The 24,302-nt window shown below is 44.6% G+C and overlaps 1 protein-coding gene across 2 annotated transcripts in view; it reads left to right on the forward strand.

Annotated features, from left to right (window-relative positions):
* LOC138528518 (THO complex subunit 1-like) overlaps positions 1–23,598 on the forward strand; it is a 198,421-nt gene extending 174,823 nt beyond the window's left edge. For both annotated transcript variants that reach the window (XM_069640249.1, XM_069640250.1), the window contains exon 4: positions 22,569–23,598. In XM_069640249.1, coding sequence (XP_069496350.1) covers positions 22,569–22,803 — 235 coding nt within the window. In that variant the 3' untranslated portion in view covers positions 22,804–23,598. The remainder of the gene's footprint in view (positions 1–22,568) is intronic.
* Positions 23,599–24,302: the final 704 nt, after the last annotated feature.

Consider the following 24,302-nt stretch of genomic DNA (forward strand, 5'->3'; position numbering starts at 1 on the left):
AATGGTCTACTTATAAGGCAGCCATTTTAAAACATGTATCCATGCATAGAAACCTGCAAGAGTCCTGTAAAGCTGAATTTTCCAAAAGGTTGAAGCGTGCATTCACACAGACTTCTCAGCGCGTAAATGCTAACAGTGGGGAGTTCATCACAACATTTTTTCATGCACTCCAAAAAATACATGGGGCCTCATTACAAGTTTGCCGATCCAGAAGCAAGGGTGCCAGTAAGCTCACCGGCACCCCTGTTTTCGGACTGGCAAACTATGTGTCTGCCTGTCATGGCCGCTGAGCCTGACAGGTCTGACCCTGCCGGGCGCAGCGGCCACGGTATGCAGGCTGTTCACGGAAGCGCCGGTACCGTTAACAACGGTGCCGGTGCTTCCGAGCCCCCACTTATATTTTACCGGCGCCTGACTTCCCGGGCCGCCAGACTTGTAACCTCTTGGTGGCACCAGGAAGTCAGGTGCTAGCAAAACTGTGAGTTCGGTGGCAACCGGCATGGTTACCGCCGGACTCGTAATGATGCCCATGGTCACCCAACTAGTGGGGGACTTTGAAGATTCACAAAGTCTTGAATGGGTGATTTCACAAGCCACTACGATCTATGAAGTCCAAAAGCCTGCAGAAAACAAAAAGAACCCCAAAACTCCTAAATCATCTTCAAGAGTGCCCCTCCTTTGGATCTGGAGTCAGGGGTTTGAAGAATACTTCTCCTACCACCAAACAGAATGACCGGCAGTCGAGCAACACCCAACCAGTGTTCCAAAATACTGACTCTTCGGACAATAGTACATACATAAGTCCCTGATACCTGGGTTCTAGGCCCATCGTGGGATACATTCCCCCAAAACAAGGGGGAATTCAGAATCAGGGGACCGTTCCCCAGGGAAATCCTAATCAAACATTCTCTGGGAAATTAATCTAACCCCCCCTACAAATCAAAATGTTCAAAATAACGTTGCTCTCCTCCTAGATTCCAGGAAAATACAGCCCAGAATCAAGCGGAGTGGAGACCCAGAAATGAAGGTAACAGTAATTTTAAACCATGCCTGAGTTACTATGTTAAGAAGGATAGTTACCCTTCCATGGAGCATCAACGGTATGACCAAAGACCTCCCTATGGTTCTGAGGGAAGAGAAAAGATCTCTATGCTGGAGCGATAGGTCAAGCAATTGACCGAGAACATTGGATAAATGTTGAGGACCTGAGAGAACCCTCAGATTACCGGTGTTGCCCAAAGTGCCCCAACATTCAGGTCAGTTGCCCTGGGGGACAATGGCAACAGGCAAACAATCCAAGTAATAGTATCATAGTGGAAAAAGAAAAAGGGGATAGGGATGAAAAGACATGGCAACCCTTAAGGGAAACTTCCTTTCTGACCCAAACAATGACCTCTGAATTAAATAAAGAAATGCCAGAAAATAATAGCAATAACTCTATCCACTTGGAACTAGAACCAAAAGAACAGAGAAAAAGATTGAAATTCAAAGAAAAGACAAATAGAATTTTCACAATTGAAATAGAGTGGCACCTCTTTAAGAAAAGTGGGTAAAAATAGGAAACCCTGAATCTGAGAATGTATTTATTTTATTTATTCATTGGGTTTTTATAATGCTCCATACACAATGTGAGACAAGGGGGCGGGGGAGAAAACAGTTTTACTAAGCCTTGTGACATTTGGATTGTGCAAGTGCAGTAATAGAAGTGCAGGGGAGAGGGGATAGAGATGTACTGGAGGGTTACGTGAGGGCCCGGGGAGGGCAGGTCGACAGAGCCCAGGAAGAAGAGAGTGCAGGGGCAGAAGGTCCACATGCTAAGTGTGAGGAAATGGGCTGAATAGGCTATGGTGGTACATGCCCAGCCAGGCTACTGCAGGGGGAGGGAGCCCAGAATGGCAAGTGCAGGTTGGGGGTTGTCAGAGGAGACCAAGTGCAGGGGTAGACTGGTAAAGGAGGGCCTGGATCCCTGTACGAATCTGAGGGCACCAGGTAGCCAGTGAAGAGGCACGGGGGGAGAAATTAGCAGGGGTGGAGGAGAGGGAAGGCGGAAGAGAAAAGGAAGGTCTTGAGAAGCTTCCAGAACTTAAGAAGATCCGGTTTAAGTCTGAGAGGGGCAGGGAGGCCATTCCAGAGGGAGGCACCTGCTTGGAGAAGAATGTAGTAAAAGAGATTGAGAAGTGCAAAGAAACCCTTAGATACAGAATCCAGTGTGATAACACAGATATTATAAACCCCAAAAGTCCAGAAACAGAAGAGCCACTCTCCCTCCTAAAAGATCTGAGGATTGTCCTCTGAAAAGAGAAGACAACAAAGAGACTGTGGAAAGGGGGGATACACCTACTACATATCTTAGATCCAAATGCATGTTTATTCCAACAAGTTCCCAAGCCAACTCGTGTAAACTTGACCTCAAGGAAGCAAATACAGATATGGGGGCAACCCAAGATCTTGCCCTGGAAATAAACGACATCAACAAAAATTCATGCCGAGCTATCAAATAACTCACATTTTCTTTGTAGAGTCTAAAGAAGATAGGTTCTATGCTCCTGTGCAGATACAACGTGAGTGTAATTTATCAGCTCTGGTAGACACAGGGTCACCAGTGACTTTGATTTCAAAGCAAACATTTGAGAAACTGAACCTGGGAAGAGGGGAGAGCCATACAATTCCTCTCAAACCTCTTCTAGGAGAACTCCAAAATGTTGTTGGAAAGGGCATTTCTGTCAATGGGATTTCAGATCTGGAAATCCAAATTGGGCGACACCGTCTGAAACATCCAGTGATTGTCGTGGCTCCAGATGGCACACCCTGTTTACTGGGGAACAATTTCCTTCAGAGGCTGTCCCCTCTGATTGATTGTGTAAACCAGGTTCTCTGGACCCACACAAACTGTGCCATCAAACGAAAGAGAAGTAACAATTAGCTCAGTCTGTATGGGTCACTTGATTGAATGAAAATAATTATGTTCCCAAGATCACCCTAATCTCAATAGGAGACCAGAGTAGGGAGGGGACCTCATCCCAACTCCTTAAAATGTATTTTCTTGGGGGGGGGGGGGGAGGTGGTTATCAGCCATCACATAGGACGTGTCTCAGACCGTCTCCTGCCGATCCTTGCAAGATCCTGTGGTATATGGATACCTAAACTGGAGCACAAGCTACTGGCACAACACCTACAGCTGTGTGAACCTTTGCAGTGCAGAATGAATGCTTCCCAGACGAAATCTGGACTGTAGCAATGCAGCTACGGCGGAAACTGTAGCAAGGGCGAAAGACGGCGCTCCCTGAGGAAAATGGTGGCCGGACCCGACTGCCGAACAAAGGAGGCAGATGTTCGGTGAAGAGGTGAGCCCTCACTCGCGATCAACCAGAAATGCAGCGCATACAGAGGAATTTAGGTGCACGCATATTTCGGGGTTGTAAACAGCTTGAGAAGAGAAGCTGAAGCCGAAATCAGAGCCCCGGCAGCAGGATGTGCAGAAGGACAGTGCCCACCCCATTCTTCATAGCAGCGCGCACCGAAGAAGAAGAAGCGGGCAAGCAGTAGGAACGGGAGCTCATACTTGATCCACAAGCTCGTTGGGGCGTACGAGGAGAGGAGCGTGAGCTGGCGGACAAGGCAGACGCGATAGGAGGGGGTAGACGGAGACACCCCCCGCGGACGGCCGCCGAATACAGGGCAGCATCAATGAAGCCACGCTGCCCTAGCCGCGGAATGAGGCACAATAAATGCATGCCATATGGGGGACACACGCTTTTGCATTATGGAACACTTAAACGCTATATACAAGTGAGCAAGAAATCCTAGAACGAGCGCCGCCGGGAACAAAGGAAGTGGGCGGGACTGTAGCTGCCCAACACATCAGAGTGCATATTGCCACTGTGGATGGACCGGGACCGGCGGTGAGGTCCTGTGGCACAACTGGTGGCCAAAGCGCAGCACCCCATACACGGCCCTGACAATCTGCCAGGAAAAGTGGGCAGGAAGTGTGCAGAACCATAACGCAAGGTGCCCGGCGGATATAGCACTTCAGGGAGCGCACAGTAACATACCAAACGAAAGCGCTAGCGATCAGTCTGAGTGTGAAGCAAAGGAGCAACACGGGTGCCCCCACAGGAGTGTACTGGAGGGGCAAACTACGGCGCAGCACACAACCGGGAGGCATACACAACTGCCACCAGGACAAACACAGCAGAGACAGTGAGGTCCAACAGGGCCTTAAAGGAGTGGGACAAGGCTAAGGCGCTCATCCAGAGGGAAACACAGCAGCCGCAAACAAGCACGTCCGACCCCAACACAGAGCTGGCACAAGAACGTTAAAGGCACTAGGGGGGTGGCCGCAATAAGGCCCAAAAAGGCCCAGTGCACCAATGTAGCGGTGGCAACAGCAGCCAGCGACGTGGGAGGAAACAACCCACTTGAAAGCCAATACAAAGCGCACACGGGGGCCAAACCGCAGCCTTCTGCTGGAACCACCGCTGACCACAAAATTGTCTTGTAATGCCGGAGGTCACACCCTGGACATCCAAAATGAAGTCTTGGGGCAGCAGCGAGATGGATTTTAGACAGACCAAGATCAAAGCGAAACAACCTACGCTGGAGGAATTCGCTAGGTCCCCGCAGTCGGCGAAAGGAGCTAGGAGTAAAGAAAAGACCCCCTACACAGACTCCACCAAAGCACAAAATGACCAGCAGATCCTGGAAGCGATCGCCGATCTGAAACTCACAAGGGAAACCAAGCTGGAGTCCGCCATGACGGAACTGAAAGCAGCACTGGAGCTCAAAGTCAGAGAAGTCCAGGAGGAAGTGAACGTCCTTAGGCAAGATGTAAGGGCGCTGGCAGAGTGAACAGGCGAACTAAAAAAAGAAGTGGCCCCAAACACTGAGGCATGTGCGTCCCACACATCGGAGATCCACATCCTGAGACAACGGGTGAGCAACCTGGAGAATAGAGCGGAGGAAGCGGAGGGACGAGCTCGAAGAAATAACATACGACTCGTGGGATTACCAGAAGGGCCAGAAGGATCAAACCCGACGGAGTAGGACGAGACGATGCTGCTGCAAGAAATAGATGGAGGGGCGCTTTCTCTGGGCTTTGCAGTCGAAAGAGCGCACAGAGCCTTAACTAGGAGGCCACCACCAGGCGCTCCCCCAAGACCGATAATAGCCAAAATCCTGAACTATCGAGATCCTTGAACATTTCCAGAAAGGAGGCATGATACAAAGGGCATCAGCAAACATCACAGCGTACTCGGACTATACACTCCTAGTGCAGAGACGACGAATGAACTATGGGGCAGTGAAGAGAAGATTGGGAGAGGCGGGCTACAAATACATGTTGATGTACCCGGTGAAGCTGAAGGTGTACCATAATAATAGAGCCCTGTTCTTCGACACCCCTGAGGAAACGACAGAGTGGCTGGATGCCCAGAACTGCCCGTTGGAATCATATAATCAGAAGGAAGATGGAGCAGATAAGTAATTGCGGCGGCAGGCCATGTGGCGCCGCTTAACCAGACACTGGGACTGGAATATAAGATAGGGTGTTGCCAGCTGCGATAGATATGATATGGGTAGCATATACATGGGAGCCCAGGTTGGGCGAAATAGTGCAAATTGCAGGAGACCTGAGGAGCTCGCTCTTACACCCCTATAACTAGTTTAGTTGGGCTGCCGTTAGATCGGCAATCCCCTGCTGGGTTCTTGATATCGGTATCACCGAGTAAAGAACCAAATGCGGGGAAGCCTGAGATCCAGGGATGGAGCTGGGCAACAGTTGGGAGTGGGCGGGGAGAGGTGCGGGGAGGTTATGGGGATGTGTGCAGTGCATTTAGTTGGGAAGACAGTGGTTGGGGGGTAGTTGGGGAGTTTATGTTGAAAAGACACGGGGAGCGAGCTTACACTCAGGCCAAGCTAACTGGAAGAGGAGGACAAGAGGGGAGGAGAAAAGGGGATGAATATGGATGACAATGGGAGATCTCGGAACGTCAGAGGCCTCAACAGCTACCTGAAGAGAAACAAGATTATGATGTATTTGAGAAGGCAAAAAAATAGATATAGCCCTGTTGCAAGAAACCCACCTCACTAGAGAGAAACAAGAGGTGGTGAAGGAGAGGGACCACCATAGGCACGACATATTCAGCCTACACCAGAGGGGTGATCACCTGGGTGGCACCACAGGTGCCCTTCCAACTGCTTCAGACCACGGCAGACCCCGATGGGAGGATGGTAGTGACGCGGGGGCTGCTAGAGAACAGAGAACTGTGCATCATAAATACATATGCCCCCAACCAAGACAAAGTGGCCTACTTCAAAACACTCTACTGGAAAATTAGCCCCCACATAGGAGGCGCGGTCATATGGGGAGGGGGCTTCAATTGTACACTGCACCCCAAAATGGACAGGTCAGACACCAAATTAGACAAACCCACCCCTGCGGCGAGAACATTACAGGCCCTGTTGAGAGATTTCGGCCTAGCAGACATATGGAGGCAGCAACACCCGAACGAGGCACTACTCACACTATGCCGCCCCACACAACCTGTACACGAGACTGGATTATATGTTCGCCACCCAGGAACTTGTTGGGGAAATGACGGGCTCAGAATATAAGGCGCAAATACTATTGGATCATTCCCCTCTGGTCCTGGCTTGGCGACACCAGCCTCCCAGAGCTAGAATTCCAATGTGGAGGCTTAGTGCCGAAGCACTGAAGGACACTGCTTTTCGAGAGGCACTCAGGGAGGAAATAATCTGGTATTTTGACAACAACACAGGGAGTGTGGAGTCAGAGGGAACCCTATGGGAGGCCTTTAAGGTGGTAGTTAGAGGGGTGGCCATATCTAAATCTAGAGGGCTCCATGGGGGCATAGAGCGAGAGCTGCAGGAGACAGGAAACTAGAAGGAATCATGCAGTGGGAGCACCTCACAGGAGGACGCTGAACAGGTGTGCCAACTACAACAGGCGTGTGGTGGGCTCTGGGAGAGGCTTTGTAATCTGAACTATAAAGAATATATTGAGGCAGCATGCAGGGGGCGACAAACCGGGGAGGCTCCTCACATGGCTATACGAGACACCGAGACCAGCAATCGGGGACATACTGGGGGAAGAGGGCCAGGTCTGGAATACCCAGGAGGGAGGGAACAAGGGATTATATAGATTTTACAGCCGCCTTTACGAAGACGCAGGAGAGACCGCAGCGCAGGAGATCCAGGAAACGCTGGAAGACATTGGTTTACCAAAATTGAGTGAGGAAGAAAGGGAGAATCTGGACGCCCCCATTACTCTAGAGGAATTAGAGACAGTGGTATTACACCTGCCTACAAGCAAAGCCCCGGGGACGGATGGCCTCCCCAGCGAATTTTACACAACATATAGGTAGGAAGTGCTCCCCCCACTGTTGGCAATGTTAAACAAGGCTTTTGAGAGGGGGAGACTGCCGGAACCCCTAAGGGAGGCGGTAATCATTCCGCTCATTAAACCCGACAAGACAAGCACGGATTGTGGGTCGTACAGACCCCTATACATGTTAAACCAGGATAGCAAAATCCTAACGACAGTGTTACCTAACTGTTATAAAGCTCAGTCCAGGCAGCTTTAGGTTAATATATAAGTTTACTTCAGTTCTTATGATCCAGTTACAGTTACAGGATTAAGACTTAAGACAGAGACACAGAGAGAAGAAACACCGGCACCCATCACCCAGGGAGGGAGGGCTCAACTGACACAACATGGAACTCTCATCACAGCATTCTCCCACTCAGCATTCATCAACATTCCACAGGCACTCTGGTGACATCATAAATCACATGACAAATCACATCAGACTAACCAAGCACATCACAACACATCTTCCCCCTTGCAAAACACACTTGCAACAAAAGCTTCACAACACTAACCAATTCAAAAAGGTAATTAACAAACTCATACACCCTGACCAAACGGGTTACGTCCCAGGTAAAAGCATAACTGTCAACCACAAAAGGCTACACCATGTCATAGAACAGGCAAAGGATGACCCGGGCGAAATAGCAATTGTCTTGCTAGATGCAGTGACAGCCTTTGACTGAGTAAGGTGGCCATGGATTCTGGCGGCCCTGAAAGAGTAAGGGATGGGGTGAGGGTACCTGCAATGGGTGAAAATGGTGTACAGGTCCCCAATAGCAAGGGTTAAAACAGGGGCGATAATTTCGGACAAATGGCTTCTCAGCAGAGGCACGAGACAGGGATGCCCATGGTCCCGATGCTGTATATTCTGGCACTAGAACCATTACCAATCTGCTTAAGACAGCAATACGAGGGAATAGGAGTACACACTAAAGGGGGACCGCACCTAATATCATTGTATGCGGACGATATGCTGTTATACCTGCGCTTCCCAGAGGAGAACTTGCAATACGTCCTGGAGGTGATGGAACACTATGCTACTCTTTCGGGCATAGCAGTAAACCCAAACAAGTCATGCATGTTCCCTCTGGGTAGGTACACAGGCGCCCCACAGGATAATTTGCCCATCATGCGGGACCAGAACATTCCGTTACTTGGGGATTAATATATACCACTCGATCGCAGCATAAACATTATAACGACAGGGCGGTGGAAGGTATCAAGAACAGCATGCAGTTCTGGGCAAAGCTCCCTATATCCATGGTGCGGAGGGCGGCCTTGCTCAAGATGGTGGTCCTGCCTAGGCTATTACACTTCTTCGCAAACATCCTGTGCATGCTACCCAAACCCTTCTTCACTAAACTCCAGAGCCTATGTAGAGGTTTTCTATGGCATAACTCTAGAAATAGAATAGCCTTATGGAAATTGCAGAATATGTATGATAGATCGGGCATTAATCTGCTGAACTTTGAGATATACCACTTGGCAGGGCTGCTACAATATGTGGCTAGATGGCTGTCGGAAGACGAGTCAGCAAAATCCAGATTACTTAGGGGTGAATGCGATCCCTACTTCTTTTTTTTAACCATTTTTATTTTTCGATAGAAGCATAGTCAATTACAACATATAATCATTATACTTTGTTAACACAATGCATAAAACCAAATTTTCATTCAGGGTTAATGTCACCCGATGTTGTGTAAATTGCCTCCAATTTTTAAAATATAAATTATTATTTTACTTTCAACAAATGTTCAAGAGTATAGCTTTTGACAATAAGAGTCCGCGTCATAACTTCGTAGTCTGCTGCTATACAACAGAAATTTCCCAGTTTTATCGATTCATTCTTAATTTTATTTCCTCACCCCCCCCACCCAGATCCTTTATCTCTAGGTTCCAGAGTCTTTTGACCTTTCCATTGAAACGGCCCCATATGAGGATTCCACTTCTTTTGAGTTCCTGGCTATCAGGGGGTATAAACGTTTTTGAGAATCTGAGGTTTGAAGAAATAGGCTTCCCTTTTTTTCGACAAAGTTTCGTGATCGGGAGCCAGTAGGCTAAAGTCTCTGCAGTGATGATTTCTTTCAAACATAGGTTCTTGAGTGTAACACTTAGACAGTTAACTCCCTCCCCCCCTGCAATCCCTGCTTCTTAAAAGAACTGATATGGCTGCCCAGATCAGAGCTGCAGGGGAGTTCGGGATTGCTGGTACTAGGTTGGAAGACGTGGCGTAAAGTGTACCGGGCGGTGGGAAACCCGGCTCCTAGCTCCCCGCAGGCGCCACTTGTGGCGCTATGCGGGGCGGACGAGCAACTAAGGAAAGGGATCTGCAAATACTGGAAACCGGTGGGCCTGGCGACCCTAGGAGATATATGGCAAGAGGGGAAGGCACTGGACTTTCAAACGAAAGAATTTCAAATGGAATTTAAAACACGTCTGTAAACTCAAACTCAAGGACCTGGCTTACATTCTGGCCAACAGGGTAATATCCATGGGGTGGAAAGCGGCTCACAGACCCAGATTAGAAGTATGGTGGAATGATCTCCTGAAATGGCCAGACGGCGAGACCATGGCATGGTATGAGGCAGTCAGTAAGGGGCGGGGGAAGAGGAAGTGGGACCACTTATGGCATTGAGGCAAATGGTTGCCACACTGGTGGGATCTTCCCTTGTCGAATCCAAGGAAAGCGACACTCCCGAGAACGGCGAAGGGGGCTAGCCCTCGGATAATAGAAATCTGTGCAACTGAGGAGGAAGCTCGAGTTAAAGGGGAGGGAGGGGGGATGACTGTCACATATAACATGAAACAAATGCTATGCAGGAATTAACCGGAAAAGTCGGTGTGTTGGTTATGTTTTGTATGTTGTGAAAATCAATAAATATATATATTTTTTTTTAAATGTATCTTCCTCCTATCCACAAATTGATTTCCACATTGGAAGGACATACCTTGAAATTTTATATTCGGTAATACCTGAAAGAAATTCCAAGTGCTCCTAAAAATCATTCAGAACAACGTAGCTATAATTTGACCAACAACCAGAACAAAGCTGAACACACATTCGTCCCCATTCGGATAAATGGAGGGAAAGATCCTGTGCTTGCCAGAGTCTATCCAAACAATGGAAAAAGCTTCATAAGCAAAGCACTGATCGGCGACTCCAAATAGATTAGACCACTCCCTGCTTTCATTTGACAAATAAATGGAAAATTGGTCTGGAAACCCAAAATTCAAAACATGTACTACCTAGCAGGTGCATGTTAAACATTTTGACTGCCATTAAAACGACTGACCTTAATAGTTTGAATCGTTGCAGGTGTCACGTCTGAATTGTATGTGGGTTGTGGTATTCTCCATCGATTTTCAATTAATTTAGATTTCATTAATGGCAACTTTTGGTCAAGAATGGCGGGTAACCCAATGGGTTTTGACAATGTTGAGAAAGTATTTCAGTCAGCTCATTTGTTGCTTTATGCTGTTGAAGTCCAAGTAAAAGAAGAGGTTACTATCCCAGGACAGGTGTGACAATATACAGTACCAATCAAAATAAAAAGAGAACAAACCCTGAAATATCAGGAAGCATTCATAAATGTGATTCATACTCTCCAACAACAAGGATTGTCTCTACATCCAACACCACTGGTCAATCTAAAGGACAACACCATTCAAATATTGTTGGATAACAGCAACTCTCCAAGTGTCACTTTAGGCGCAGACACCCCAAATGGAATGGTGGTCGAATTCCCAATACTAGTCACTTTATTTGGAAAATTAAGTCATAGGCCCAATTCGGGAAGATTCCTATAACAACACATACAGTATCCCACCAGAAAAGATCAACACCCGACAGGGGGGACACTGCTTGGTGTATTCTTCATGCCCTTACGGGGTAGAAGAAGTTACCTGTGACATCTTTTAAAGATGATGTAGTATTTAGAGTTTATAATAACTATTCATAATAACTATCTCAAACCCATGGAAACCCCTGTCTAGATAAACACTACTGAAAGAGAGCTCTCCACCCAAATGCAGTATGCTTCTGAAATATCCGGCAGATGGTCGAGGAACCGATCAGTCTGGCCGATGCCTAAGAGACCAATGAACAGCGACAACAACTGAGACAAGTATTTCTGGATTTCCCAAGTATATTTTCAGTTGACTCCTATGATTGTGGAGGGGGAAAAAAGATAGCTTGGGGCAACGCGTTTGTCTTGGAAGCAAGACAACGCAGCACAAAACAGGTTTGAATCCTGATCCCGCGCTTAGAAACCACTTGTTGGTATTAAGTGCGTTATAAAAAAACAATTATAATTATAATTGTGGGAATACAACTACCCATTCTACGACAATACCAATGGGCCCTGAAATGGCTGTGTTTGTAAAACATTGCCGGTTGCTTTTCACGACCATGGAACCACTCACAGAGATCATCACAAATCTGGAATCTCGTGGTATAATTCGTCCTACACACAGTACATTTGACAACCCGGTACTGGGGATCCTAAAACTCAATGGAGACTTTGTGCTGACCTGAGGTAGTTGAATAAACTGGTCCACATGTCAAGGTGGCCTCTTCCCTATACCGACCAAGGACTGGCACAGATCCAAGGATCAAAAGTGAACTCAACCATTGACTTCACAAACGGTTATTGGACAGTACCCGTGAATAGGGAAGATCAGTATAAGCTTGCCTTTACCTTTGGGGACAACAATATACTTGGACCCGTACTCCCTTCGGGTACATTAATTCATGAAATGAGTTCAACATTTTCTTTCACAAGGCCATGCCTGATCTGAGTGAAAGAGGAGACTTGGCCTATATGGACAATCTGTTGATAAAAATCCCAACTGTGGAAGAACATCTGGCAGAAATCAGTTTTTACCCAGTTGCAAAAAGCTGGTGCAAAATTCTGTTTCCAGGATGCACAATGGTGAAAGGCCAGAGTGAACCTTCTGGGACATGAAATTGCAGCACAGGGCCTCAACCCCCAGAAAAATAAGGTAGAGGCCTTACTCAAATTAAAGAACCCCACAACTCTGTGTGAGTTCCAAAGCCTCCCTGGACTGTCTAACTATAGTCAAAAATTAATTGAGGATTATGCAGAGATTACTCAACTTTTGGACCACTTATTGAAGGCCAGGGTAAAGTGGGGGAGGGGGTAAGCACAATCCGAGGCAGTGAAGCAATTGAAAAGAAACCTGTCACAAGCTCCTTGTTTGGCGTACCCCATCAAAAAAGATTTTTTCTTAGAGACTGGTATCTCAGATACCTGTTTGACGGCAGTGTTATATCAAAAACATGATAAAGTCAACAAGGTAATTCCCTAAGCAAGCAAAACATTTCCTTGCGTAGAAAACTACTGCCCATTTATCCATGGGGAGCACATCATAATAGAGACCTCGCACCAACCGTTACATTATCTACAAGGTAATAGAATATGGACTGGAATGTCTCTAATTCAAGAATCACTTCTTGGATTCTGTCAATGCAGGACTTTCGCGTGGACGTCGGGCACGGCCAAAATAATAAGAGCCCTCTAGCTCATGGATTGGTGGACTTACATGATTGTGTTGAAGAACACTGTCTCGAGGACGAAAGTCTGATCAACAGTAGTAATATGGAGGCATACCTGGTGTCCCGCACAAGGTATATGAATAAAACATTTGTCAGGGGATACCCATAATTTATGTGGATGCGTGTTCCTACCATATTACAAAAGACGGGGAGAAAGAATTAGTTTTCTGGCATTGGAAACTCCTGGGTAAATGATCTTCCCGAACCCTCTGCTGCTTAAATAAGTCCCCGAAGTATTCAGGTGGCAGAGCTGATGGCAATTTATCAAGCCGTCCATACTGCAGTAAACCAACAACTCACAGCACTCTTGATTATCCCTGATTCTGATTATGTGCGAACTAGGGTTGTGGAACACCTGATTAATTGATAAACCGAGGCATGATTTGTGAAAATAATAAACCGTTAAAACATGGTAAATTGATTGACCACCAGGGGGTGCAGAGATGACTTAGCCTCTCTGCGTACCTCACCTTCACCTGGGCACAAGCCCCCAACGTGACATGTAACCTACCCCCCCGCCCCCTCAATGAGCCGACGTGGAGAGCTCTGTGTGGGAGAAACAGTGGACTCTGAGCTCCCCCGGCTTTGTGGGTAGGCACAGAGACGGGTGCAGTGGGGCTGGCTCTGCCTCCGAGCAGCTCCAAGAAAACTTGAAGTGAGGCCATAGATTGAGGGCGGCCCGCGTCTCCACCCCCACCTGAGGCCGGCACAGAATGCAGCCCTTGGGGAGCAATTGGTGTGAGTCCCCCCACCCCCCTGAGGGGTGTGAATCCCTGGTCGGGGTTGGTGGTGGGGGCACGCTGTGCTGTCCATGATACCCATCAGCTTGTCCTACCTTCTAGACGCCAGTACCAACAAACTCAATCCAGCACCCCCCCTGCACCAGTCATTGCATGCAACAGTGTGGTTTTACCAGACGTCCTTAATGGGTCCCGCGAGCGTCCCAGCATGCTAACAACGGGCCCGTCATTAACGGGCCTGTTGTTAGCATGCTCCCCATTCCCCTTGAGCCCTATGGGGGCTCAAATGGGAAGGGGGATGTACCGGGTCCGGGTTCCTTGAATGGGGAAATACCGGGCCCTCCTAGGTCGGAATGGCCCGGTATTTCCCCATTCAGGGAACCCAGACCCGAGTTTGGAGGTAGCCATGCCCTTATTAAGGGCATGGCTACCTCCAAACTCTTAATGAGGCCCAAGATCTTGGCCTGGAGACTGCATGAGCAAAGAAACGCAAGAAGAGTAGGGTCATTACGACAATCAGGGGGCAGGGAGAATATATGAGGATAGGAAGATAGCAGAGGAATTCCGCTAATATTATGAACACCTCTACACAAGTGTATTTATAAGAAGTGGTTCTCTGATAGATACATTCTGAGATAAACTGCCAATCCCTGGGATAATGCCGGACAATGCAGCCACACTAGCTGACCCAATCTCTGCAGAGGAAATAACTCAAACAATAGGGAAAATGAAAGGGCAAACAGGGGATGATGGCTTCAGAGTGTAAGCATAACGCTCTACCCTAGCTCCATTCTTGGCCAAATTGTTTAACCATGTGCTTGTATCAGTAATCCTACCTGAGTCCCTGCTAGGGGCCTTAATAGTGGTCATCCCGAAAGAGGAAAGAGACCCTACACTATCAAACCGCCCAATCTTTCTTTTAAATACAGACGTAAAGATCTTTGCGAAAGTGCTGGGTAAAATACTAGAGAGACTACTGCCATGGTTAATCCACAGTGAGCAAGTGGGATCTATCCCGAGGTGGCAGGGCACTGATAACATCAGAAAAACAATTGATCGAATGCACATTGCACAAGACCAGAAGTTGGACGAATACCTAGTCTCCATCGACTCGGAAAATAAAGAATAATAGAATGTAACACTTGACACATGAATATAGGTCTGGAAACTTCTCAAGAGGAGATAGAAGTAACACCATAAAACCACAGATATTTAAATTAAAGGCTTTTATCATCAGCCAGGCCCTGAGCTATAAATACCATATGAGCTAGGCCTGAGTCAGCAAGAGCAGATTTCCAGCCCTGACTCAACAGAAAATAAATACCATGTTCCTAGTCTTTGTATTTAGACAGAAGAACTACAATTGTAATGCAATCATTTTGTATAAACGGTATGTCTATTTTGGTGTCACTTATGGAACACTGGGCAGTCACGTACATTGACAAATTAGATTAGGCAAATCATACACACTCAGACATTCTGACCATGAGACTCAGGTACTCACTGAAGAAACTCACTCGCTCACTCATTGGCTGATGGGGAAGGAGAGAAAGGAGGATTGATAACAACCAGAAGGAAATGGATTGGATTGCTCTCTTTTTGGACCCATTTTGGATTCATATCGGTGCCCTGAAAGTGAGGCCTGGGAGTTGAATTCCCAGGCCTTCTTCAGTGGAAGAGAAAGCAGGAAGGCTGTGGAGAAAAGCTGGTCCTATTTTACTGGTTGATGCCCACTTGTTCATGGAGGGGGTAATTGAAGTAGTCCTTAAGAGGGGGTGCCCTGTCAGTGATTCAGCCATGTGAGTATTATCTAAAAGGGAAGTCATCTTGTGGGAAGTGATCCTATAAGGGGGAATCAGAGTAAAAGTACTAATGGGTGGGAATATATAAATTGATTGTGCATCCCGAGAAGTTAGGGAATATTACAGAAGTGTATGTGCTTCTGGAAAATATATATATTGATAGATTAGGTCCCATTTTGTGTATTCAATGAGACTCCACTGACCCTTTTTTCTGGCAATGACGTCTAGCACAGAAGAACTATTAACGAATCGAAAGGTCATCTTACTGTGTGCATACCTAGGAAAAGAAGATAATTGAAGTAATTCCTGGGTATACTATTAAGTAGAAAATTGTTATTAATGCAGAGTTGCTCAAGAAAAATGGGAGAGGGTGATTCTTCACGGTCCATTTCTTTCTGCTTTTCAAGGTGCCCATTGAAAGGGAGAAAGGTACATTTTACCCCAGTAATTGAATAGAAACATCACTGAAGGGAATCCAGCCTTCATACATGCTGTACATACATTTGTTTACAAGCCATGTAAATACCTGAAGGGCCAGTAGTTTTCTGAAATTGAGTTTAAGATGCTGTTGAAATTCTGACATGTCTATCAAGCAAGAGTGGGGTCGTATTTTGAATAAGGGGGAAGTAGTAAGAATTGAATAGGCAGGAATATTTTAATTAATTTGTTGTTTTCACAAATTAAAGATTACTCCTGGACTCTCATGCATTCAATCCATGGTGCCTGTATGCGCAGGGTGAATTAAATGGATAGATAGTTATGATGAAGCATGTGTTACAAAAGTCTCTATTTCCATAACTGTGACATTGAAAGTGAAGTGACTAGTGTGTTGTTTATTTCTTATCATTGGCCTTTTATGAAGAAACTATTTTTTATCTGTGTTCTGATTTAATTATTTCTATTTTATTAATAAATAGACCACCTGTGCAACCCTGTGTGGTTCCTATCCCAAAGGGGGACTGAAACTATGGGGAATCAATTCTATTAAATTGAGGGCCCCGGATTCATAAAAAGAACTTAATTAAATAAAGGAGAATTGTGTGTACCTGCTTTGGGGTGGGTGGAGACTTTCTGAATTAGATATCTCCCGGTTAAATAATCCTACAATCCAAGGTATTAACATGTAATGCCAAATACATCAGATGGCAGCTGTTGCAATAAAATGCTAGCTATTGGGGGAGCACCGGAGACCCAAAGTGATAGCCACAGCAGGCAGACACACAACGCGGTTGTGTTTGAAAATGCTGCGGTTTTTCTTTCCGAGTTTCCGAGCCGGAGGAGCCTGAGAAACTTGGAAAGAAAAATCGCAGCGTTTTCAAACACAACGTTGTATTTATGTTTGCGGTTGCTTCAAAAGCGACCACAAACATAAATACAACGTTTTTAAAGCTGCGGTTTTATTTCTAAGTTTTCCGGGCTCCTCCAGCCCGGAAAACCTAGAAAAAAAACCGCAGCTAATGCTTATTTTTTAATTTTTTTTAAATAAATAGCACTTACCGAGATTCAGCTGCAGCTTTCCTGCTCTGGTCTCCGGTCCCCGTCCTCCGCGTACAGCACCAATGAAGGAAAAGCCACCCAGCGGTAGCTTTTGTTTACTACAGCTGGCTGGCTTTTCCTTCATTAGTTCCGCAAAAGCAAAAGCCAGCACAGGCGGGCATCCATTTCACAAAATGGATGCGCCCATGTGCTTGCTTTTGCCAATTGTGAGCTTGAATAGCTCAAAATTTTACATAGGAAGTTTAAAAAAAAAAAGTGCTAGTATTTTTTTTTTAATGTTGCCTATCTATTTTTTAAATAACTATCCCTTTAATTTGTGGCACGCAGTGCACTTTATCTCTTGAAATATTGAGATCTCTATGACAGATCAATCTTAAAACACCTGTTTTAAAGTGTCATTTTATTGTGACCTTGGTGGGAGGTATTCTAGAGCACTGGCTAAGAGGTACTTCAGATACAATCGACCTTTGTGGCAGGGCACTTTATATAGGACCTAGGTACGGGAGTCTTGTTTGTCATGAATTCCTCATTTCCCTATCTCCTTTTAAATCCTAGGCGCTAGTACCTTATCGCCTTTGAACTTATTTTATTTGTTTTTTAAACACTTTATTTATAAATGTCACAATAAAAACAACTGATTCAAGCATTTAATACAATCAATAATGCCACACCAGGATAGAAATCACCCCCAATACTAATCACAGAATATACTAATAGATCTAAAAAGTCCTAAAGAATTAATTACATAGTATAATAACATACGGAACATAACACAACTTAATCCTATTCAAAACTTACTTATCCCAGCTATGAAACTGACATAAAACACAGGACGACAAGAAAGAGAGAGGAGTGTTGAAAAGAAAGAATGGAAAAAAGAGGAGGCGGGATATCACTCACACAAACACACACTTGTACAATACATAAATAGACACCCGTACTACCCTTGGTTTCTTCCATCAACTAAAGCCACATACAATGTAATCAACTCTCACGCACCATACAGACTATTAAAGGGTGTCCAGAGTTCTAAATAACTTGTTTTTCATTCTGTTTTAAAAACAAAAAATCATTTCGAAGTCTGACAACATTGCACATCATTCACCTAGCTCTATACCGCTGGTTTTTCCTCATTTTCCACAACTTCAGGATCTGTTTTGCCGCTACTGCAAGTACTTTGTCAATCCATTGACTGTACCTCCTAGCAATACTACACCTTCCCCTACTGGACAACAAAAGAGTTTGAAGAGGCAATCTCAGAAAATGTATTGATAATATCATGTGCATCCTGTCTAACACATTCCCCCAAGAATTCTTCGACCTAGAACAATTCCACTACAAATGTATAAAGGTTCCCCTCTCTTTACCACATCCCCATCAAGTGTCATTGTCCATCAAATGCAAACCATACATGCACACGGGAGTCCAGAACAAGCGTTCCAAAGATTTCTGATGTACGAGTCTGACTCAAATCCAGCATTACTTCTAAAACGTGCACGCAATACTTCCATCCATTCCCTATCTATAATTTCACAACCCAGATCCTCCTCCCACATCCTTCTCAACTTTTCCAAAGACTTAACAATGAAAAGATCCATAGGCATTAAGTTAAGATATGTTGATACCATGCACGGTCATGATGCGAATATAGCATATCCATTTGGCTCATTCTCTATTGGCATAGACAACGTGTCCAGTCCTTGCAATAGTAGAGATTTGAGATCCCTAAATCTACCTACTTCCCTGTTCCTCAGACAGTACACATTGTCATTCCTTAAAAGGTTCTATTTGCCCATCCCGCAGCACGTACCCTATCTTCAAAACTCCTTTCAAAATCCAACTATGCCAGTTTAATGTTTTGTTAGCAATTTGAAGAAAACGATTATGCCATAGAGAATACTTTTAATGTGAATACAAATTCCCATCCAAATTCGTCAACCATAAGGCAAGTACTTCTCTTGTCACATTAGAAGTGGGCAATTTAACATGAATATTCGGCATTGTCCCCATTGAGTATATATTGTTCAATTTGAATGGATGAAATCTATGCCTTGCATTCGATAACCACATTGGTTCATGTGTTTTTCCAGATGACACATAGTAAGCTGCTTTCTTCAGTTTGAATCCTCTATGATATTGTGCTTCCGGCGGGTTGCCCCCGAATTTGTAACACTTTTCCGGCTCCTGACTTCCCGGTGCCACTGAAACATTACAGGTCCCGGAGGTTCGGGAAAGTCAGGGGCCGGAAAATGCTAGTCCCCATTCCCATGGAGTCCAATAGGACTCCATGGGAATGGGCACACAGAAGCACTGGCACTATTGCTAATGGTGCCGGTGCTTCACTGAAAACTCTGCAGGTGGGGGCCAGTACGCCCGGCAGGTCAGACCTGCTCGGCACAATGGCCCCCGCCTGCAGAGTTGTAGTGTGGCGGTCCAGAAATGTGTGCCGTTACTGTGTGGCTGGCACCCATAAATCCGGACCGCCACACTTGTAATGAGGCCCAAGGTCTGGGTAATCAAAATCTCCCTCCTGAATACAACGTAGTAGTATGAATTTAGGAATGTTTGTTTCTTTACTTCCCAGCCCACAGAAAGTCCTGAAAAACCCGATCTATCCTCTTTAGCTATTTTTTTGAGAACCTCAACGGTAATGGTTGTATAACATAAAGCACCTACCTTAGGTTGTAGAGTCATTTTAATAGTGATGACATTTGCCCAAATACTGAGAGTCAATCCGTCCCATTTTCTCACATCTCTTTTCAATGTCTCTGTCAACCTATCTACATTAAACTGTACAATTGTCCTCATATTGCTGATTAAACAAACCCCTAAATATTTAACATGAGATTCCAACCATCTACAGCTCCACTCTGCAAAGTCTCCCCTCCTACAGGCTGCTGAAAGTGGAAAACCCACAGTTTTATCCCAATAATCTTAGTGGCCGGAAAGTCTACCTATCTTTTTGAATGCATTTTTCAAGATTATATTACCCTCTTTTGGATTAGAGAAAATAATCACCATGTCGTCTGCATGGAACACTTCTTTGACTTCTCTTTCCTCAAACTTAAAAGCCTCTGATCCCTTCTTCACATCAAATGTAGGCCGCTAATGGTTCCAAAGCAATATTGAACAAAAAGGGTGACAGAGGGAAACCTTGTCTCGTGCCTCCTGTAAGATCAAACGAATCCGATAATCCATTGTTCACCCATATTTTGGCTGTCGCTGCAACATGTTAACAACTCACTGCTTTAAAAAAATTAACACCAAAGCCCATATTTTTCATAGTAGATTTTAGAAATGTCCAATTGATCCTATCGAATGACTTCTCTGCATCCATGAATACCAATACTGTATCTGAAATGTCATCTTTGTGAACACCCATCATATCAATAATGGTGCTAACATCATCATATCCAAACCTGCCCCTCATAAATCCAACCTGAGAAACATTAATTAAATCCCCAAAACATTTGTCCAATATTTTCGCCAATACTTTTGCAAATAGTTGCACATCTACATTAAGCAATGAAATTTGTCTGATCTCTGCCCTGTTTTGGAATCCATGTGATCAAGTCCTCTTGCATAGATGGACATAAATGCCCATCTTGCACAAAGTTGTTAAACAATTCACTTAAAACAGGAGCCAAAACGGATCCAAAGGAGTTGTTCAGTTGCCATCAGGAATTCCACAACTTCTATCTGAGCATCTAAAGCAGTAATATCCTCCGGTGTTAACATAGGTACTTCAACAAGCTCAAATAATTCCTCCGGTTCAGATTTCAGAGGAAGGTATCCTGCGCATATAACGACTCATAAAAAGAAGAACAAAAGCACTTACATATATCAGTATTTTTCATCACCATGTGGCCATGTTCATCCTCCACACCTTGGATACATGATTTCTCAGTCATCTTTTTTAATTCATTGGCTAATAGTTTACCACTCTTATCACCACTTTCCCAATGATTCTGTCATAAAAAGAGACCGTTTTCAGCCTTTGAATTGGTATTATTAGCTACATTTTCTCATATACAAACCATCTTCATTCGGTCTGCGTTCTTCCTATCTTGCGCATATCTCTGTTGTAGGTGGCATAGCTCCGCCTCAAGTGACCTCAGTTCTATTAAACCTGTTTTCCTTATGTAAGAAGTCCTATTAATCACTTCCCCCCTTTTTGGAGAAAATTTGGGTTCAGCTAATGACACAGTGAACTTTTAATTAAAGGTTTCTAAATGATAATTGTTTTTGGTGCAAATGCAATAAAATGCAATGTGTTATGCCTGTATTAAAGTCGCACAATGCAAAGTTCTTGCATTACATGGTGGATGTGGCTTTGCTAGTTCCCACTTTATAAGGTGTATATGTCTCAGCTAGTTCACATGTTAGGAAACAGTGAGTGTATCCCATACCTGCAACTCACATGTGATTTGATTACTGATTAGATGAAATAAGATCAGGGGGATCACATATTCACTACATTTGCGCTCAAGTAATGCTTCATTTGGCCCTGAAGTGGAAGATGATCATTTTACGAAAAGAACATTTTCCATGGATCTCTGCCAGGAGAAAGTCGGCCTGGATGAAACACGGCTCTGGGATTTAGAAAGAATTCTGCGCTGCAAAGCGAATCACTGATCATTCTGGACTTGGATTCAGCAAAATGCATAAAACATGGGTATTGCTGCAATCCTGGTTTGGATGTGCACACTTGTAAAATATCCCCAACAACGAATATAACTTTGGGTTTTGCTGCGGGCATGCTTTGGATGTGCACACTTGAAAAATATGTATCGATCATTTGGTTCTCTGGAATATGGTGGTTTCCTATGAAATGAACCATTACTGCTGGATTGCCTACTGTGCCATTTGCCCCGAAGAAGTTGGCAGGTCCGACTTCATACTTGTGTATTTACACTTTCCCTGTTTCTTTTCTGTTCTGCTACCTTCATTTCATTTATGTTAAAAGTTGGAGCAGCAGGCACTGTCCTTGACACCCACTGGCCATTTCCCACCTCTAGTTTAGCAGTTGATTAATTAATATAATAGGATTTAATGTGTATAGAATTTATGTTTTCTAGCACGTGTTCATGGAAGGCAGGGGCCTCATTAGGGAGATCTGTTTTAAAGCAGAAGACACACCCTGGGTTAAGGCAGAAATGTAGGATTGCTTTAAAGGTGGTTAAAACCACTAAATAAAGGCACCGCCTATTGTGGATGAGCTCATCCTACTTGCACCTTAGCAATTGGTTAGTGGGTTCAACCCACTGTCTTAAAGTCATGTTTTGCATGCTGTTAGTGTTAGATATGCTAGATGAGCTTTAACGTGTCTATTTCACCGCATTTTAAAGCCACATCCAAGGGTCACAGAACAGGTGTTAATGGAGATGTTAATCACCAAGCCCTGAGCTCAATTAACTTTCGAGTTCTCCTATCTTTGTGGTCTAGGACGTCAGGGCATTTGTGTTGTGGAAGATTAGCTTATACATGAACATATGATATATCTATAGAGATCTTGACTGTTTTAGATTGCCTCAATCGCCTTACAAATCCATTTTTGTTTTCATAAGGTATGAAAAATCCTGGAATAAACTCAACAAGACGAAGATCCTGCAGGATGCGCTGGAGCGGGCTGGAAGGAAGGACCTCGCCGACAAACTCCGCTGCCTCCACTGGGGGCATCAGAAGTTAAGCAGCAGGGTGGAGCTGCCCTCTGCCTTTCCCTTCCTCATCACGGTGCACAAAACCATCAATAACAAAGAAGGCCTCAAAAAAATAAATCAGCTCAGTAGCAAGTATACCTAAGGTCCACCATCCACAAACAAATTGGTCTTCGAGGTGTATCAGTTTATTTACATCTAAAATGGTGATTTAGGTCTTCGTTCCAGCTCTAGACTTCTCCAATGTTTTTAGCGATGAGGCATGCACAACTGAAAAAAATCTACTTAGTTTAATAGCTTGAAAACTCCATTATAAAGCAAAATGGCCCAATGATATATAAGAATTCACAGTGTTTGTCCTAACTATAGCACTTATTTGGACAGATTTCATCAATTGCTGCAGTGCCAAGCAATTTGGTAGCACAAATTGCATTGCGGGCTAGAGCAAAATGTCTACTTTGGACTGGTTAGTCAATACAAATTTCATGTTTGTGCTGATTGGTGAGTACAAATGTTGTCGCAGAACATCCCGGCACTGGTGTAAAATAAAACAGTACCAGCACACTTTATGTAATCTGGCCACTAGCGTGCAATTTATTGCTGGGTTAGAGAAAGGAACAGACTGATACCCTTTTCCTTTCTATAATAAGTATATATATACGTATATGTGTGGATGAAACATTGCATCATAATCATTTAAATTTTCTTTTAGGTTTAAATAAATTATCGGTAAATCTGACACTTAATAATAATTTACAGAAATGTTACTACTTGACAGTAGAAACATTATTTATATCGATTTTGCAATTTATACATCACGTCACAATTAACCATGTCTGTATTGAAGTCAAATAAACTTCTATGAACTTTTACATGTCTGCATTATAAAAGCTTATATAAAAAACCTTTTATGACAAAATTAAATATTTTTTTAAAAGTGTGTTAAGTGGGTGACTTCTGTCTCATGTCCCAAGATGGGTCGTCTTTCAATCGGCTCCTGACCCCCCTGCTCCTTACTTCAATCAACCTTTGAGAACTCCTAGTAAACTGTTCACTATAGTCTTAGTGTTTACTTCTACTGGCAAGCCTGTTCTAGTTTAAAAAGCTAGAAGAGGGGGAGCTGAGTTGTGGATCATGAAAGCCTGTCGTGATAGCGAGAACTTGCTGTCTCTGCTCTCCATATTCAGCAATGGCCAAGGCAGCTCCCTCCCACGAGGTTCATTTAGACAGCGCAGTGCTCTGATAAGCCACCGGGGATTTGGAGTCACGGTTTGAAGAATGGGTGCTTTCCAGTGAGCCGTGAGGTGATCCCTGTCCTAGGTGTGCTCACCGCTGCAAATCTCATATCCAGTGGTGCAGTGACTCTGACTACATGCAACACATACTTGAAGGGTGACTGCCTTCCTACAGACTTTGGATGTTTTTTTTTCTTCGCTTGAAAATTGCCATAGTGTCCTGCTTTTTGATTGATGATAATGGCCAAACATGAAAGACAGCAAACCAAGTTACAGTTTGATATCGAGGATTGCAGAGGACTAGACAATTGCACTGATTGGAGCTCTTCATCTGAGTAAGCTGCTGCTGGTTGACATGGTGAAAAGCTTGGAGTGAAAGTAATGTTCGTAGTATGAAAACCACTTTTTG

Source organism: Ambystoma mexicanum, chromosome 7q (assembly GCF_040938575.1).
Source record: "Ambystoma mexicanum isolate Mex_15411 chromosome 7q, UKY_AmexF1_1, whole genome shotgun sequence".
In the NCBI taxonomy this organism is placed as follows: domain Eukaryota; kingdom Metazoa; phylum Chordata; class Amphibia; order Caudata; family Ambystomatidae; genus Ambystoma; species Ambystoma mexicanum.